This window comes from Gracilinanus agilis, chromosome 2, assembly GCF_016433145.1.
Source record: "Gracilinanus agilis isolate LMUSP501 chromosome 2, AgileGrace, whole genome shotgun sequence".
In the NCBI taxonomy this organism is placed as follows: Eukaryota; Metazoa; Chordata; class Mammalia; order Didelphimorphia; family Didelphidae; genus Gracilinanus; species Gracilinanus agilis.
In genome coordinates this window covers 425,357,151-425,376,746 of record NC_058131.1, presented here as the reverse complement: position 1 = coordinate 425,376,746, position 19,596 = coordinate 425,357,151, and the positions used below count along the sequence as shown (strand labels likewise).

General features: G+C 35.7%; 1 protein-coding gene across 1 annotated transcript in view; it reads left to right on the top strand.

Annotated features, from left to right (window-relative positions):
* The window catches only part of HSPA4 (heat shock protein family A (Hsp70) member 4), a 52,487-nt gene that overhangs the window by 18,094 nt on the left and 14,797 nt on the right, over window positions 1-19,596 (top strand). Inside the window, exons 4-10 of the mRNA XM_044664654.1 lie at window positions 1,800-1,922; window positions 8,524-8,623; window positions 10,439-10,572; window positions 15,510-15,754; window positions 16,670-16,746; window positions 18,265-18,416; window positions 19,451-19,557. Of these exons, the coding sequence (XP_044520589.1) occupies window positions 1,800-1,922; window positions 8,524-8,623; window positions 10,439-10,572; window positions 15,510-15,754; window positions 16,670-16,746; window positions 18,265-18,416; window positions 19,451-19,557 (938 nt within the window). The remainder of the gene's footprint in view (window positions 1-1,799; window positions 1,923-8,523; window positions 8,624-10,438; window positions 10,573-15,509; window positions 15,755-16,669; window positions 16,747-18,264; window positions 18,417-19,450; window positions 19,558-19,596) is intronic.

The following is a 19,596-nucleotide window of genomic DNA, read 5'->3' as shown; positions in this document are numbered from 1 at the left end:
GAATGAGAAAGATATATTGTAGAACTAAATTTTGTTTAAAGCAAATTGAAGGGTGTCTGAATGCAGACTGAAACATACTATTTCCCGCCTTATTTTCCTCATTTTTTTTAAACATACCTTTTTCCACAAACATTATAATAAAATATGTTGGGTGTTTTTTTTTTTTTTTAAGTCTTACCTTCTGTCTTAGAATTGATACTAAGAATCTGCTTTAAGATAGAAGAATTATATGGGCTGGCCAGCATTGGTGAACCTTTTAGAGACTGTCTGCCCAAACTTCATCTTCAAGCTACCTGTGAACATCACTGTCATCCCCTTCCTGCCCCCCAATTACCCCAGAGAATGGAGAGTGGAAGTGCTCATACTGACATTGGTCTGCTGGACAGAGGGGTGGGTCATGCAAAAAATATGCTCAGGCAAGATGACCTCTGTGTCCCCAGGGCATGTGTGCTAAGTCCTCACCAACACACAGGGCTGGGCAATAGGGGTTAAGTGATTTGCCCTGGGTCACACATCTAGGAAATGTGTCTGGTCATATTTGAACTCTGGTCCTCTTGACTCCAGCCCTGGTTCTACTGAACCACCCAGCTGTCCCTTGGAAATATGTTTTGACATGTAGAACTTATTGTTTACTGTTTCAGGTGGAAGGGGGGAGAATTTGGAACTCAATTTTAAGAAAACAAATGCTAAAAATTATTTTTTTAGTAATTGGGGAAAAAATAAAATATGATTGGGAGAAAAAAATAAATCTTAAATTTTGATGAGAATAGAGGATGGTGATATTAAGTAACTCGTAGTAGAAGTTAAACTGAGCCATTTGATGTCCCATTTTATCCTTTCACCTATTATTTAGCTCTACCTGCCAAGGTATGGTATTCAGAGAATTATTAACATAGTATTGTATACCCCCAATATGTGGTCAGAACTGTATGAGCCCGTTGGGAATGCAAAATAAATGGAAGATATCCTCTTTGTTTATGAGGAAGAATTCCTGGAGGATGAATCTTCAACTTGAGTATTTAGATTTGATAGGGAGCAGCTAATGAGAATATAGTATTTAGTAGAAATTTTCTTTTCATCTTTGTTTTGTGTATCTTAAAGTAAGTAGACTTCAGACTCAGGTAAGCCAGTTAAGTTACTGAAGGCCTAACTGAACTGACTTGACTAACAGTTACCTTCTATAGTTAAAATTCTTGTTATTTCTGTATTTTCTCATTTTTAAAACTTTGAAATATTTAGGTAATAGTCTGACAATGTTTTCCTCCTTGTCTATTAAAGTTACCATTTTCTTTGTGATTCCAAATTGCATAGAGGGATTAATAGGAAAGGAGCAAGGGTCTTGGAAGATAAATGAAATTGTTTATTTATTTATTTTTTTTTTTAAATTTTTTTTTTTTATTTTAAACCCTTAACTTCTGTGTATTGACTTATAGGTAGAAGAGTGGTAAGGGTAGGCAATGGGAGTCAAGTGACTTGCCCAGGGTCACACAGCTGGGAAGTGTCTGAGGCCGGATTTGAACCTAGGACCTCCTGTCTCTAGACCTGGCTCTCAATTCACTGAGCTACCCAGCTGCCCCCTGAAATTGTTTATTTCTAAGGCTTTTCCTGAGCAAAATTATTTCTTTCCCATTTTAATTGTTTGACAGTGTTTAAAAGCACCAACCTAGTACATAGATGTTCATAAATGCTAAAACACAGAAAATTCTTGGAATAAGTATATCCTTGACTTACCTATAAATTGTTGTAGCTAGTCAGTATAACTGTCTTTCATATTTTGACTTCTGAATTTTTTTCTCTAGGTAACATATATGGAGGAAGAACGGAATTTCACCACTGAGCAGGTCACAGGAATGCTCTTGACCAAACTAAAGGAGACTGCAGAAAATGTCCTCAAGAAACCTGTTGTTGATTGTGTAGTTTCAGTAAGTCAACAGGGACTCATCGTGAAGAAGCAGTTGTTTGAAAGCTAGTGTGATTGCAAGTGAAATTAAATCATAGACCCAAAAAATTTTTAAGCTTCAAAAAGGATTCTAAAAATTATTCTAGAACCCTCAAAACCAAGGCCCAGAAAGTGGAAGTGATTTGACTAATAGATAATGAATGACAGAGCTAGAATTGGAATCTAGTACTTTATTCATAATACCACGCTACCTCTAATTTTTGTTTTATGTTAGCATATTAGTTTTTAGTATTTATTTGCACAACTTGTCATTCACATCCTTAGTTGTGTTTTTCTTTTTTAAGATGGACCATTGTTGGAACTCTTATTAGAGAACATTTTTATTTTCCAATTGATAATCAGTTTCTAGATACAAAATTCTCCTTTATGGTTAGAGAATGAGATGTTTTCAATGAGTGAATTTTTAGGTTAACTCACTCTCAAAATGTTAAGGGCAAACACAATCTAATCTATTCCCTCCCCTGTTACTTATGATAAAAATCTGTGTGTAAGATGTAGCACATGTTTCCCTGGCTTTTTTTGGATCATTCAAGGATTTACCAGTTTATGTGGCCTTTATATTTTATCTCTTTCAGAAAGGAAATAGCATGATTCATGATTGGTCAATGTATTAACCAGAATTCTTTTTTTTTTTTTTTAACCCTTAATTTCTGTGTATTGGCTCCTAGGTGGAAGAGTGGTAAGGGTGGGCAATGGGGGTCAAGTGACTTGCCCAGGGTCACACAGCTGGGAAGTGTCTGAGGCCAGCTTTGAACCTAGGACCTCCCATCTCTAGGCCTGATTCTCAATCCACTGAGCTGCCCAGCTGCCCCTTAACCAGAATTCTTAAGTCTTTACAAGTTGTTGGTTGTCTTTACAATGTTGGTATTATTGTATAATTTGTTTTCCTGGCTCTGTTAACCTCAATCTGCATCAATTCTTGTAAGTCTTCCAAGGTTTCTCTGAAACCATCCTTTTCACCATTTCTTAATATTTCTCTTAAGCAACCATCTTATTATTTGTTTATTTTTTTTGTTCTTTTGCAATTTTGAGTTCCAGATTTTCTCCCTCTATCCTACTCCTTCCGAGAAAGCAAGCAATACATTATACATGTGAAATTATGCAAAAAATTTCCATATCATCTACATACAAAATAAAACAAAAATAGAAAGTAAGAAAATTATACTTTAATTTGCACTCAGTTCATGTGTTCTCTCTCTTGAGGTAGATAGAATTTTTTTCATCATAGTATTGTATTGGATCATTGGAGCCAAGTCTTTCACAATTGGCCATCATTATAACATTGCTATTCTATGCAAAATGATCTCCCATTTCTTACTACTTTTTACTTCAGACCATATAGGTCTTACCATGTTTTTCTGAAACTACCCCTTTGGTATTTGTTAAAGGTTAACAGTACTCCATTAAAATCATATGCCACAACTTGTTTAGTAATTGTCCAACTGTCAAGCATCTCCTCAATTTTCAATTCTTTGCCATCCCCAAAAGAGATACTATGAATATTTTTGTACGCATAGATTCTTTTCCTTTTATCTCTTTGGGGTATAGACTTCATAGTGGTTTTGCCAAGAATACACTGTTTTTTAGACCTGTGGACAAAATTCTGTATTGTTTTCTAGTTCATTATTTTATCTATTTTCCCTTATCTGCTCCAGCACTTGTCATTTCTTATAGTTGAAAGGTGGTACCTTAAAGCTAACTTTAATTTGGCTTTTTCTAATCAGCAGTGATTTAGAGCATTTTTTTATATGACTTTAGGTAGCTTTGATTTCTTCTTCAGAGAAGTGCCTGTTATATGGATAAGTGAAGAATTTATGACCAAATAAGATAGAGAGCATAAAAGATATAAAATGAATAATTTTGATTATATTAAGTTAAAAAGGTTTTGCACAAACAAAACAAATGCAACCAAGATTAGAAAGAAAGTGAGGGGGTGATTTTTACAGCAGATTTTTTAGATAAAGGCCTCATTTCTCAAATATAGAGAGGAATGAATCACATATATATATATATATATGCATGCATGCATATATATATATAATGTGTATGTCATTCCCCAATTGATAAATGGTCAAAGGATATGAATAGCTGGTTTTCCAATCAATGAAATCAATGCTAATGCTATTCATATAAAAAAAGGTTCTAAATTACAGATTAGAGAAGTGCAAATTAAAACAGCTCTGAGGTACCACTTCTCACTTATCAGATTGATTAATGTGACAGAAAAGGAAAAGGAAAATGATAAATATTGGAGATGTTGGAAAATTGGGAAAGGACCTATTTGTGCAAAAATATGGCAACACTTTTTGTCGTGGCAAAGAATTAGAATTTGTAAGGATTTCCATCAATTACAGGATAGCTGAACAAGTTATAGTATATGATTGTAATGTAATGTTATTTATTCTGTAAGAAATGAACAAGTTAATTTCAGAAAAATCTGAAAAGACTTCGGTGAACTGATGCAAACTGAAATGAACAGAACCTGGACAATATTGTACATAGAGCAGCAATATTCTGTGATGATCAATTGTGAATGTCTTGGCTCTTCTCTGCAATCAATGATCTAAGACAATTCCAAAGACTTATGGGGGAAAATACCATCTACCTTCAGAGGAAGAACTGATGGAGTTCAAGTGCAGGTCAAAGCACAGTATTTTTTCCTTTAATTTTTTTTGTCTGTGTTTTCCTTCATAACATTATTAGTTTAGAAATATGTTTAGTATGATTGTGCTGAAAATTATTTTTACATTTTTAATTAGAAAAAAAGAAAATAAATTTTTTTACTCTTACCTTCTGTCTTAGAATCAGTATTGTGTATTAGTTCTAAGGCAGAAGAGTGGTGAGAGCTAGGCAATGGGGTTGGTTAAGTGGCTTGCTCAGATTAACACAGCTAAGTAGTGTCTTGAGGTCAGATTTGAACCTAGCACCTCCATCTCTAGGCCTGGTTTTCAGTCCACTGTGCCACCTACCTGTCCCAAATTCGGTTTTTTAATGTGTTATTTTCTTCAGTATTTTTTGGTGCCTTTTTTTTACCAAGCTATTAAGTTCTCTTCATAATTTGTCTTGCATCATTTTCATAACTTTACTATTATTATTACCTTTTTTCTTAACTCTTCCAGGAATTCTTACTAACCTTGAGGTATTTTTTTGAGGGTTTGCTTGTAGCTCTTTTCACATTGTTGTTTTCTTTTAAGTTGGTATGTCTGGTCTTCCCTGCCACCTGTGAAGTTCTTTTTGTGGTTTTTTACTCATTTTTCTAGCCTTTTTCTTCCACTATGAACTTTATGTTAAAGTTGGGCTCTGTATACATGGTAGTAAAAGAGGCACTATTCCAAGCTTCAGGCTTTTATGTACTACTGTTTTCAGATCTAGTTCTGGGAGTCTGCAGATTTTCAGTGCTTCAAGGTGGGGTGATCCTGGAAAAAGTGTGGTCACTGCTTTCCTGGTCTGCCTTCTGGTCTTTATTCAGGAAGGGTTCTTGTTTCCCTCAGCCACAAGTTCTTCTCTTGGTCCCTGGAACTATAACCAGGTCCCCTGGCTCTAATGCAGTTGCAAGTGCTAGTGGCCTGCATCTGGAACTACAACCCAGCACTGCTTATGAACAATGAAATTGTCAATCAGGACCATCTGCATTGCAGTGCCATAGTCTTTTTCTGGACAGTTGCCCCCTTCACCATCTCTGAGCTCAGAGTTCCTGAAGCTACTGCTGCTGTTACTGTTGCGGCCAAATGACTCCAAGGCCCATTGCTGGCATGTCTGCCACACTCCGGGTCTGCACCAACCCCAGTGTTACAATCTCTCCAACAGACTTCCCAAGTTGTGGATCATGTTATTTCTGTGTTAAAATCTCTAGTTGCTTCCTATTTCCTGTGAAATAAAGTGCAAATGCCTGAACCTGGTATTTAAGATCCATCATGTTCTGGCTAGAATTTATATATATGCCCTATACTTTAAAAGACATTTCCTTAAATGCGCTCTTATTTCCAAAGCCTCACCTTAAAAGCAATACTGTGTTAAAATTCTTCCTATTGTAAGCCCCAACTGAAATCTTATTTGTCACTGATGTTTTCCCACCTATAGCAGTTGGAAATAATCACTTTTTTCTGAACTCTTATTGTATGTATTGTGTATATTTGCTTTCACAATGTGAGCTGGAATCTTAATATTGAACCTACTGAGGCCCTTTGGAAAAGCACTCACTCAGTTAATACTTGATCAATAGTACAGTGGTGCCCTTAGGGATTATTGAAATAGATTGAACTTAAGATGAATATTTTTGACGTGCTATAATGTAGTTATTACATCATCAGTCGATTAGCATAGAAGATAGAACATAGGACTTGAAGGCAGACCCTTATTAACTTTGACCCTAGGCAGGCCACTTCTGCCTCAGTTTCCTCAGTTATAAAATGGGAATTATAGTAACACTTAATTTATAGTGTTATTTTGAGGATAAGATGAGTTAACATATGTAAAGTACTTTGCAAAATCTAATGTGCTATATAATTGCTAGCTAGCTAGTAGTAATCTTGGGCTTATTTCTTTCCATTGTTGTTTTTTTTAAATGAAGTTGGCTTTCATTATATATTTGAAGTTGGCTTTTCTTCATCTTTTGTCTCCCTCTCCAGTATTTTGTTCAAATAGATAATTTTTCTTGTTTTATTTTTAAAATTTGTTATTAATCAAAGGAAGAATAACATGCTGGAAAGAAAGCCAGACTTGAACTCATGATGGATGTCATAATAATACTACTAGATGTATGTAGATGAAAAGGGAGAGGATGAGATGACACCTCCCTCCTTTATAACAGTGCCCAGGCAGGATCCTTTAGGTCAATATCCCTTCAGGTCCCACCTGGGGTTGATTGATATTATATAATGGGCTCTTTAGCCTGGTAAGGTTTGGTATCTGACTTGTATATCTCCCTTCCCAAAGAAGCTATGAATAACCACTTCAAGAAGGTTATTTTAAAACTTTGATTGTATTTAAACAAAGAGGGATAATGGGATTGGATAGAGGTATTGGGAAACCCTAATTAAATTTGGTAATGATGAATCCTTAAACTGTAGGCAAGTAATGAATCAGGATGGTTAGTCCCTCTCTGGTCCAGCCTGGCCACAGCCACACCAGAGTAGGCAAACTGCTGCTTGATATTTCAGCTTCTTTACTAGATGATATGCCTAACCAGTCTTTGAGACATCCACCCTTTTCTACCCTCTTCTTCTCCTGCCCACTTCCTGGATCCCTCCCAGGCCCTGGGAAACCTAGATAACTAAGATGATTGGTTTCCTAATATCTAGGGGCAGTCGAATCAGAGATGATGGTCGGGGTACAGGTTGATGATGTTATAGGAACAAACAGGAGGATCTTGCAAGGCTGAGTCTGCAAGTCTCAATCCTACAAAAGACCAGGATCCACTGATCTCAGGTCTCCGGGAAAGAAAAGGAACCGCCTGCCAGGGCTGCCAGGGTGTTTTATACCCCCCTGGGCCAACTGCCCTCTCCTGTGTCCGCACGCCCCTCTGGGAACATCCAGCGGATCCACCTGTCAATCAACAGTGGACTCCTGGCTCCCAGAGATTCAATATAACATGGCCTAGGTTCAGTTCTCACCTTTGACCATCCGTCTAACCCTGGGTAACTTACTTAATTCCTCAGGGCTTAAGTAATTCTTTTAAGATTGCAAATTGCAATGAAGGTGCCAGTCTGCATTGGAGAAGAAAGTTCCTTACTAAGAGCTCTATACGCTGAAGACATCACAAATTTAGTTTTTTTTTTTTTTTTTTTTAATTTTTAAAACCTTTACCTTCCATTTTTGAGTCAATACTGCAATACTGTGTATTGGCTCCAAGGCAGAAAGTGGTAAGGGTAGGCAATGGGGGTCAAGTGACTTGCTTAAGGTCTCACAACTGGGAAGTGTCTGAGGCCAGATTTGAACCTAGGACCTCCAGTCTCTAGGCCTGTTTCTCAATCCACTGAGCTCCCCAGCTGCCCCCACAAATTTAGTTTTTAAAATGTTTTTTGATCCTTTATTTTTACATAATTATCATTTCCAAAAATTGCTTTTCCCTATCTTCATCTTCACAAAAGATGAAAAGAATCAGCAAAATTAGCCAGTGCATTAATCAAGTCTGATAGTATACATTCAACCTCTGCAAAGAAGGAAGGCGGATGATCTTGTTCATCTTTTTTAAAAGCTGTCATGGTAAAACTAGAAAGCCAAATATATGTATATGAGATGAATAGTACTCCTGAGGAAGAAGGGAACAGTGGCTAGCATCACTTCTGGTAACAAAGTACCTCAATTACATGAAAAGTCTTTTGCGGGGGAGGGGTGGTGGGAGGAAAAGAAAGATAAATTATTTGGACTGTTGGAAGTTGTAAGGCAGCTGACTACATACCCATGAGGTAGCATTGTAATTTGAGCTCAATAAAAATAATCATAACAATAATAATCAGCATTTGTGTAGTACTCTTAAGGTACTTAAAGTACTGAGTAAGTGTTTTATTTCATATTTTGAGTAAGTGCAAGGATTTCTTTTCTTGTTATTTTAATATTTGTAGGTTCCCTGCTTCTATACAGATGCTGAGAGGAGATCAGTATTGGATGCAACTCAGATTGCTGGGCTTAATTGTCTTCGATTAATGAATGAAACTACTGCAGGTAATAGAGAATGCTTGATTTGATTATCTAATATAAATAAAATTATCAGATGATGAAACTATTAATTTGATTCCCTGCATTTGAAATACTTTCCTTCTCTGTCTTATCTTACTTCAGACCCTTTGTTCAGAAACTTTGTTTCTTTTCTTGGACACATATTCTGAATATTCCAGCCATTATTGATCAGGCCCTTTTTTGAACACTTTATTATTCACTCTGGCACCTTCTCCCCTTTGCACATTAAACCCTGGCAGTGGTATGGCTGGGTCAAAGGGCAAGCATTCTTTTAAAGCCCTTTGGGCATAGTTCCAAAGAAGGCAATTGATTCTTACTGATATGGTATGGCTTTGTTTTTGTTTTGATTTTGGGAATAGTATTTGAAACTTGAAACAGTTCTGTAACTATAGAATGTATAGCAGAGAGGTGGCTGGATCTGCAGTCAGAAAGATTCATCTTTCTCTGTTCAGATCCAACCTTCAGTACTTATTAGCTTTGTGACCATGGACAAATCACTTCACCCTGTTTACCTCAGTTTCCTCTTCTGTAAAATGATCTGGAGAGGGAAAGGGCAAACAATTCCAGTATCTTTACCAAGAAAACCCCAAATTGGGGTCCTGCAGAGTAGGATAAAACTGAAAATAACCGAACAACAACAAAATTGTTTGGAAGATGGGTTAGATGTCTTCCAACATTTAAATTGCCCTTTTGAGTTAATTAAATGATATGAGCTTGTTTTTCTTGTCACTTCTTTTTTCTTCATTCACATTTTGTCTTTTACCCTCACCCAGTTTCTTAGTTATAGAGTGATTTAACTATATAAGCGGATTTTATTTTATTTGGAAGGCTTTGAGGTTTTTGGTATTCTGTCTAATTCATAGGAGTATATCATGTTACTTAGAACAAAGTAGGGCAGGAGCAGATTTCATATGGTGTTTTGGTAAAACTAAGAAGGGAGATTTAGTAACAAAAGCAAATTAAGATATAAAATAGTCTAAACGATAATAAGTAAATTGAAGTTATATCTTGTCCTTGGTAGTCCAGTCTTATTTCTAATAACACCAAGCTACCTTTTATGATTTAGTTTACTTGTGGCCTAACAGAGCTGACTTTGGAATTCAGAAGAACTGGGTTCAGATTCTACTTCTGATACATAATATGATTCTGAGCCTAGTCATTCAACTTCTCAGTGCCCCATTCAACATTCTAAGACTTAAAATTACAGAGACATTGACTGCCTCAGCAACACTATATAAGTGCCATTGAAATAAGAAAGGGCCCTGATTTTGGTTTCTCGTGATTCAAGAAATAAATTTCGTGTGCTAGTGCACACATTTTAAGAAACTTTGCTTAAGAAAATTTTTAATTCAAATTAATTCAATTTTAATTCAAATTGTAAGAGGGAATACCAATGAAATGGCTCAAAGCATTTATATTTCTGTATAATGCTCTATAGTTTACATAGCATTTTCCTCAAGATAACTGTTTTGTACTTAATGCAGTCATCTGCATTTTACAGGAGGCAACTAAGGCTGAAAGAATAGTAATTTGTCCTTGGTCACATAACTAGTTAGGATCAAAGCTTAGCTCTCTTAAGTCTTAATTTCAACTACATAAAGTACTTCCCTCAACTTAAACATAAAATGTAAGTGCTATATTTTTTTCTTTATCTCACTACATGTTTTAACTATAGAATTCTATTTAAATGTAATTGTAGGAAATTAATTTTATGCTTCTAAATTTGCTGCTGTGAAATAGTCCCTGTCACTGAATGATAACATATGATAACAAACTTAAAACATTTTCTTTTTTCTTCAGTTGCTCTTGCATATGGAATCTATAAACAAGATCTACCTGCCCTGGAAGAGAAACCAAGAAATGTTGTGTTTGTTGACATGGGGCATTCTGCCTACCAGGTGTCTGTGTGCGCGTTCAACAAAGGAAAACTCAAAGTAAATATACCTTTTCTATCAGAGGGATTGTGATTGAAGTATTTGGGTGGAAGCAGGATTGTATTTTGAGGTAGTAGTTCTTAAAAGTATTTGTACCCACTAATTAAAATTGGCTTTAGGGTTTTATGATTTGTGGGCTAAAGGAGTATTATATCATAGAGAGTTAAATTTGAGAGAGATAATAAGGCAGATTGACAGTGGATAGAACATTAAACTAGGAGTTTGAAATATCTGATTCTGCTTTAGTAATATATGAACCCTGTGATTCTGGGTAAATCACTTAACTTGAGGCAGCTGGAAGTACAGTGAATTGTTGGGAGGGGATAATATATGTAAAAGCTTTTAACACAGTGCCTGGCACATAGTAAACACTATATAAATACTTAATTCCTTTCCTCTTATTCCCTCTTCTTTCCTTATCAGTTTCATCATTTGTAAAATGGAGATAATAGTACCTCACAGGATTATTGTGAGGACCAAATGAGATAACAGATATAAAGTACTTCAAAAACCATAGCATACTATGTAAATATGTAACAAATAAAAGGTGATCAGGAAGCTTAGCACCAGATTTATTAGCATTTATTAATAAAAATAGAGAGAAAGTGATAGAAGAGATATTGAAAGATCTCAGTCTAAGTATAACTGATTCTTTTGGCTTGCTATAGATCAAGGACCAACATAAACTGGCACCTGGATAGCTTAGAGAGCCAGTTGGTACAGGTCTGGAAGCTCAGAGAAGAGTCCTATGTGCTTCCTGCCTGGGTTTAAAAAACCACCTTGCCCACTGGCTTTCAAACTTCTTGCCATCTGTCCTCCTGTGGCGACATTCTGTTGACTCTTCCCTGTTCGCTAGGGACACCACAGTGACACACTGGCTCTGCCACATTGTCACTGCTACCAATGCTGACACCAGGGTGCCCCAGCATATTTTACTTCACAGAATCATATTATGTTTGATTATGGAGACCACTGTATCTCAGAATTCCTTATATCATCTCCATTCTCTCTTCCTTTCCTCCATTCTCTTTTCTTTCTTTTTAAAAAAACTCTTACCTTCCATCTTAGAATGAGTAATATATTCCAAGGCAGAAGAGTGATAAAGGGCAGGCATTTGGGGTTAAGTGATTTGTCCAGGGTCACACAGCTAGGACGAATCTGAGGTCAGATTTGAACCCAGAACTTCCTGTCTCCAGTCCTGGCACTCTATCCACCCAAGCCTTCTTAAGCCACTTAGCTGCCTCTCTTTTCCTCCATTTTCTGATGAAGAAATGGCCTTTCTTTCCAAAGCCAATCCATTTAAATGTACCTTTGATCCCATTCCCTATTGTCTCCTCTGGTAGAATGCCCTTGGAATTATCTCTTCTTTTATCTTTCCTCTTTATCTTATCTTTATCTTTAACTTTTCCCAGAGCATAGGCTCTTTCCCTACTACCAACAAGCATACTCATTTCTTTTCCCATTCATAGAAGAAACCAAACCCAAGTCCTCACTTGACCTTACAGTCACCTCATTTATTCTCCTATAAATTTGTTCCTTTTCCAGAGCCAAATTTCTAGATAAAGTTATCTAAATTTAATATCTATACTTCCCCTTCTTTATTTTGTTTATGTAACCCATTGCAGTTTGGTTTCTGACTTCCATCACTCAACTGAAATTGTTCTCTCCAAAGTTGCCAGTGATCTCTTAATTGCTGAATCAAATTGGTCTTTTCTCAGTCCTCATCCTTCTTGAACTCTGCTACATTTGACACTGAAAAACACCAACTTCATAATACGGTTTCCTTGGATTTTCATAGTATTTGTTAACTCTTGATTCATCACCTCTCCACCTGTATTCCTTCTCAGCCTCTTTTTCTGGATCATTATTTATATTCAACCCTAACTGTATGTGTACCCCAAGACTATTCTGAATTGCAGGCCAGTTAGTTGGTGCAATTGGATAGTCCTGGGACTGGATTCAGGAATACTCCAGTCTTCAAATTCAAATTCACACTTATTAAATGTGTGCCCCTGGGCATATCATTTTCTTTCACCCTCAGTTTCTTCCTTTATAAAATGGAACTAATACTAGCATCAAGAGTTCTTAGAATAAAATGATACATGTAAAGTATAAAGCTTAAAGTTACTATTGTTGTTTTGCTTATTGATTTGAAAATTGGAGCATTTCATTTTCATTAAGTAGGAAAGGTTAGTCACCAGTATTTGCATGATTCCCTAAAAATTGTAATGATTTTCCTAAAATACATGTCCCTACTCAAGTCCAATGACTCCCTATTGCCTCCAGGAGCAAATACAAGATGCACTATTTGACATTCATATGCAAATCCTCTCCTATATTTCCAACATTCTTATACTTTACCAACCTTGACATGTACTCAAACAAGACACTCCATTTCTTAACTCCAGGCTCTCCCCCCACCCCCTTTCCTGGACCTGGAACACTCTCCTACTCTAACTACTGACTTCCCTGGCCTTTTAAGTCACAACTAAAATGCTACCTTTTACAGAAAGGCTTCCCTAGTTCTTATTAATTCCATTGTCTTCCCTCCATTAATTATTTCCTATTTAATCTGTAGATTGTTTGCTTTGTATATGTTTGTTTTCATATTGTCTCTTCCATTATATTGTGAGCTTTTTGAGTGCTAGGACTGCCTTTTGACTCTTTTTCTGTCCCTAGCACTGTGTAGTAGGCACTTAAATGTTTATTGACTTACCGATCCACCAAAAAAAAGTTTCTTAAAGAGGAAAAAAAAGTCAATACAATAAGTTTTCAATACTTACCAATTTTAAGTAGTAATACTTCAGTAATCACTTACTAGGAGTGGCATCTGGGTAGTATCCTTTGCTTCCTTAATTGTGAATTTATGTATAAAAGTTGAAATAATTAACTCTTCTGTAGTTCAGATCATATATATAGAAGATAATTAGTAAGATAGTGAAATAATAGGAAATGAATGATCCTAGCTTTACCTTTGAAAGGCAAAAAGAAAAAAATCCATATAATCTTAATTTTTTTTATTTTTGAAGCCCTTACCTTCTGCCTTAGAATCAATGTGTTGATTCTAAGGCAGAAGAGTGGTAAGGGGGAGCCAGCTGGGTAGCTCCGTGGATTGAGAGTCAGGCCTAGAGACGGGAAGTCCTAGGTTCAGATCTGGCCTCAGACACTTCCGAGCTGTGTGACCCTGGGCAAGTCACTTGACCCCCATTGCCCACCCTTACCACTCTTCCACTGGAGAGCCAATGCACAGAAGTTATGGGTTTGGAAAAAAAAGAAAAAAAAAAAGAAGAGTGGTAAGGGTTGGGCAATGGGGTTTAAGTGACTTGCCCAGGGTCACACAGCAACAAAGTATCTGAGGTCAGATTTGAACCTAAAACCTCTCGTCTCTAGACCTGGCTCTCAATCCACTGAGCTATATATGTATATTCACCCCTTCCTCCTATCCCTTAAGTTCATGTTGGTCATGCTTAGTGCCCACAGGCCACTTCCTGTTGATTCTCCTTTCACCCTGAAACTATATTGTCACCTCGCATTTATATTGCTTTCTTCACAATGGGATGGGATAGAGCCTCCAAACACTAAAATAATATGTTTAATTAAAAATATAGAAAACAAAAACTGAGGAAATAGTTCATTTAGGCATATGTCAGCATAGTGAAAAATAAATTCAATCTTTACTACATTAAACTTCTGATTGGATGTAAACTTTAAACAAAAAGGCCTATTTCTTAAAAGATAGAAGATAGCATGCTATATTCTGATTAATGAGGAAAGTTTAAAGTTTTAAAATATAAGTAGAAGTTATTGAGATTGAATTTGAAATGCTAGTTTCTTTAAAATATTAAAAATCCATAGACAGTCAGACAATACAGTTAAGATAAAAAGTGAATAGATTGGGGAAGACATTGTAAAATAGATAAAACTCAGGTTTTTTTTTTTAATTTACAAGGAATTGATTAAAATATTATATTTGAACATGTAGCAATAAATTGACAAAAAGAAAATGACACCTTAAGTGATCACTAAATTTTTTTTAATTTTTTTTTTTTTTTTTTTTTTTTTTAAATTTTAAACCCTTAACTTCTGTGCATTGACTTATAGCTGGAAGATTGGTAAGGGTAGGCAATGGGGGTCAAGTGACTTGCCCAGTGTCACACAGCTGGGAAGTGTCTAAGGCCGTATTTGAACCTAGGACCTCCTGTCTCTAGGCCTGGCTCTCAATCCACTGAGCTACCGAGCTGCCCCCTGATCACTAAATTTTATATGTATCAATGCATTAAAAAAATTCATTGATGTTTAAAAGCTACATCATAATGTGTTTTGTTTTTTTTAAACCCTTGTACTTCGGTGTATTGTCTCATAGGTGGAAGATTGGTAAGGGTGGGCAATGGGGGTCAAGTGACTTGCCCAGGGTCACACAGCTGGGAAGTGGCTGAGGCCGGGTTTGAACCTAGGACCTCCTGTCTCTAGGCCTGACTCTCACTCCACTGAGCTACCCAGCTGCCCCCTCATCATAATGTTTTTAAAGTATTAAATCTTTAGGGGAGGAAGTACTGAAAAGAGCAAAGACACATGTGCCAAGACCTGTCCCTTATTAGCAGTGATGGAAAGCTTGGCGAAGCTGGAGGACTATAGGCTTCTAAGACTTAGAAATGCACTGAGACTCTTAAGGATATCTGATTTTAAAAGGACCACACTTCCTTTCTGTTTGGAGATTGTACATGTCCTTTAAAGATTTGTGAGTTTGTTTTTCCAATGTTGTACGTTGTTGGATCCTATCCTAAGCAGATAATTTCTGTTCTTCATTGGGTTGTTGTAAAGAAAGTGTTTTACCAACATTAAAGCACTATGTCAATGTGAAGAATTGATATTTACTATTACTAACACATTTTTCAATTGCTGGCTAATTAGAGTGATTTAATCATATTCTTTCTTAGGTTCTTGCCACTGCATTTGATCCAACATTGGGAGGTAGAAAATTTGATGAGATATTAGTAAATCATTTCTGTGAAGAATTTGGAAAGAAATACAAACTAGACATCAAGTCCAAAATTCGTGCATTGTTGCGACTTTCTCAGGAGTGTGAAAAGCTCAAGAAATTGATGAGTGCTAATGCTTCAGACCTCCCTATGAACATAGAATGTTTCATGAATGATGTTGATGTATCTGGAATTATGAACAGGTATCTGTTGGGATTTTAAAATACGGGTTAAAATGACTTTTTTAAACTTAGGTTTTATTATTCTTAACCATAAGTCTTAAATTTGAACATAATTAGTAATTATCCTTGGATATTGTTAATAAGCTAATTTTTGTGAGGAGCAAAATCAAAACCACAAATTAAACTGACCGTTCTATTTTTACAGTTGCTGAGAAATGAATTTCTAATAAAATAGACAATCATTCATTCATAGATTTTAATTGCTATTTCAGTTAGCTGAGCATCGCCATAAACTATCAAAGCAAGAAATTTTCAGATAATTCCAATCAAATATTTCAAATTTAAAGTAGTTGCTTATTTTTTATCTTAAGCCTCTTAAAATTGGCATGTTAACTTTTTGTCAACAGATACTCTGTCTCCTGGCCCTTCTAACTTGTTTCACATTCTGTCAGTATTCCTATTTATTTGACATTAAAGATCCCAGGGTCCACCTTTGACAACCTTTCTTGACACAGATACAGATTGTTTCATTCTTTGTGTTACAATTTCAATGACTAGTAAGTACAGTACACAGTACATCTTAGGTGCTTAATAAATACTACATCATAGTTCAGAAAAGCATTATCTAACTCCTTCAAAGATGTGAAGTAGATGGTAGGAGCAGTTAAAGATAGTACTTTAAAGTTATTACTTTATTAAAGATACTTTATTAAAGGTAGGTTATTTTCTTTGCTATAAAAGGGAAAATGTAACAGTTTTCATTGAGACTGCTAATTAGCACTTAAGTTGAGTGGTCAAGAATATATTTAATAGCAGCACAGTCCAACTGAGTTCTGCAGTCTTAGGATGTGAAAGAAAGGGTAAGTAGATTTTTGTTCTTTAAATTCTGGTTTTTTAAAAGTAAAATGTACTTTGATTTATCATTTCTTAAAATAGGAGCAAATTTCTGGAGATGTGTGATGGTCTCCTGGCTAGAGTGGAGCCACCACTTCGAAGTGTTTTGGAACAAGCCAGTAAGTTCTTTATTATTAGATAATAAGTAGTTAATGTATCCCAGAAGATATTTAATTACTTCATGGGAACTTAGACGTTCTTAAAGTTCTAAAAAGTTCTTAAAAGTAACATTTCTTATAATTACCTACAAAAATTCTATTCTGTTATTATATCTGAGGATGTTTCTTCCCCCTTCCTAACTTTTCCTCTTCTAATATTTGGGAAAATTCACAGTTGGAGAATCCAGAAAAAGCATTGATGACTGTAATTCCAATTTTTAGGTGAAATATTGGTTTAAAAAAATTATTGCTATTCTGAGTTGGGGTCTTGCCTTTTGCTTGGGGGAATTTTGATGTTTCAATAGTGTTGAATATTTTGTTGGACAAGCATAACATTTTAAATGTTATGATTTTCTAAAAAAATGATTTTTAATTTAAGATGTTGGTATGTTTAGTTTTGAAATAGGGTGGCTCTTCCAACAAACACTTGCAGAGTACATTCCCTGAAAAAGTTGGGGTTATCCATTTTTTTAACAAAGAATGTCTTAAATTTGATGTGATACTAACTTTGACCAGTCTTTTTTTTTTTTTAATTATTTGGTATTTTCTACATGCTACCTAGATCCCAGTTTTGTAGATAAAACCCTAAAAGATTAAGAATGTATTTAGATGGGAGAAGAGAAGCTGAGTGTACCTAATAATTGTCCTTAGGTATACACACGAAATGCTTTTCTATGGAAGATTGGTGATCAACTGTTATCACCAGGAAGGCCAGAACAAGCGAAAATGGATTCAATTGCAGAGAGAGGAGTTGAGGTTAGATATAGACATGATTGCTTTACACATAATAGGCAATAGACATAAAGACAATAAATGATTGCTGAACTAATGAAGAAACAGGTCTCTTGATAGAGGGGTTCTGATGCTGCAATAGACTCATTCAGAAGTTTCAGAGATAGACTGATCTCAGAACAGGCTTCCTTTATCCAGGATGCCTTGGCTACAACCATTCATGTCATCTTGGCTTTAAAGTTTATTTTCCCTTTACCCCCCAAAAAAATGCCTATTTTTTTTTTCCTTGTCAGATTGATAGTACCATTAAATCTGGTAACCTGACATGCCCCCAGTCTGATAGGAAATTTTATTTATAAGCCCCAAATGCCAAGGTAACATAGATTTGGAATGGAGGTTCTGACAGCCAGTCAGGACGTTGTCTCTCAAACAGGGTAGCCCTTATCTTGGGGTTACTAGTTAGAAAATAAAATCACTTATCTACAGGTTGCTATGTAATACATATGTTCTAGATGTATTTCTATCATTGTCATTCATATGATTCTTTTCTTTATAACTCAGTTTATAGTTTTCATTTTACTTTGGGCCTTTAACCCATTGTCTACTCAATATGGTTAATGATAAAAAAGATAGCTGGGAGTGAAATTTTTAATGTAATGAAATCTTAATGTCTTTGTACTTCATCACAGGCTAATAACTCATGTATAGGTTATATCAAAATTGAATACTTCTTATTCTTTTAAATAGAGTTAAAGAAAGAGGATATTTATGCAGTAGAGATAGTTGGTGGTACCACTAGAATCCCTGCAGTGAAAGAGAAGATCAGCAAATTCTTTGGTAAAGAAATTAGTACAACATTGAATGCAGATGAAGCAGTCACTCGTGGATGTGCATTGCAGGTGAGTTGATTTCGTGAATTGCTAGCAAGTTAATTTAAAAAACTTTTAAAATTAAATTTTGAAAAACCCTTACCTTCCATCATAGAATCAATACTCCAGAGCAGAAAGAGCAGTAAGGGCCAGGCAGTGGAGGTCAGGGTCACACAACTAGGAAATATCTGAGACCAGATTTGAATCTAGTTCCTCTCAGCTCCAGGCCTGGCTCTCAATATACTTAGCTGCCCTCCTAGCAAGTTTCTTTTGGTTCACATGAGGTCAGAGGCAGATTGTTTTGTGGGATGTAATGTGGCAGTGATTCATTCTGCCAGCTTTATTGATTACAATTTAGTGTTTAGAATATAAATAATCTTGACTATTCAAATTAAGGTTCTGAAATATTTTCACAACTGAAAATAGACACTGGACTAAAAGAAATAATAGTTTACACATATTAAGAAACAAAGATAAATTTGGCTATAAAACTAGCAAAATACATAGTCCAAAACTAAAACTAGGTAATTACTAGAATTTGGACAAGTTGTGATCACTGGGAGAAAGAAGAAAGGAAACAAAATTAGGCAATATTAGACTTTGTCTCAAGTCTTCTTTTATTGGCTTAGGAAGCTCTAGATGGCCTGTTTCACACAGAATTTTTTTTTAACCCTTACCTTCTATCTTAGAATCAATACTGTATATTGGTTCTAGGAGAAGAATTGTAAGGACTAGACCATGAAGATTAAGTGACTTGCCCAAGATCACATAACTAAGAAGTATCTTAAGACCAGATTTGAATCCAGGACCTCATGACTCTGGGCCTGACTTAGTTCACTGAGCCCCACCTAGCTGACCCATCACAGGGAATTTTTTAGACATAAGACAAGCTTATAAAACTATCCCAGCAAATGCTGATTCTGACAGTATAGTGTCATGCACAGAATTGTGTATTCAAATAAGTAAATTTATTCTTAAGGTAGACCAATAATAAATTAGAGATCTGATGATATATTGATAGTATTATTTTGGCTGTCCCTATCAAAATTAATTTGTTGTTTTAGTGTGCAATATTGTCTCCTGCTTTCAAAGTAAGAGAGTTTTCTATCACTGATGTGGTACCATATCCAATATCTCTTCGATGGAATTCCCCAGCAGAAGAAGGAATAAGGTAATCCCTGCAGTTTAATACTTGTACCCATGTCCTTTG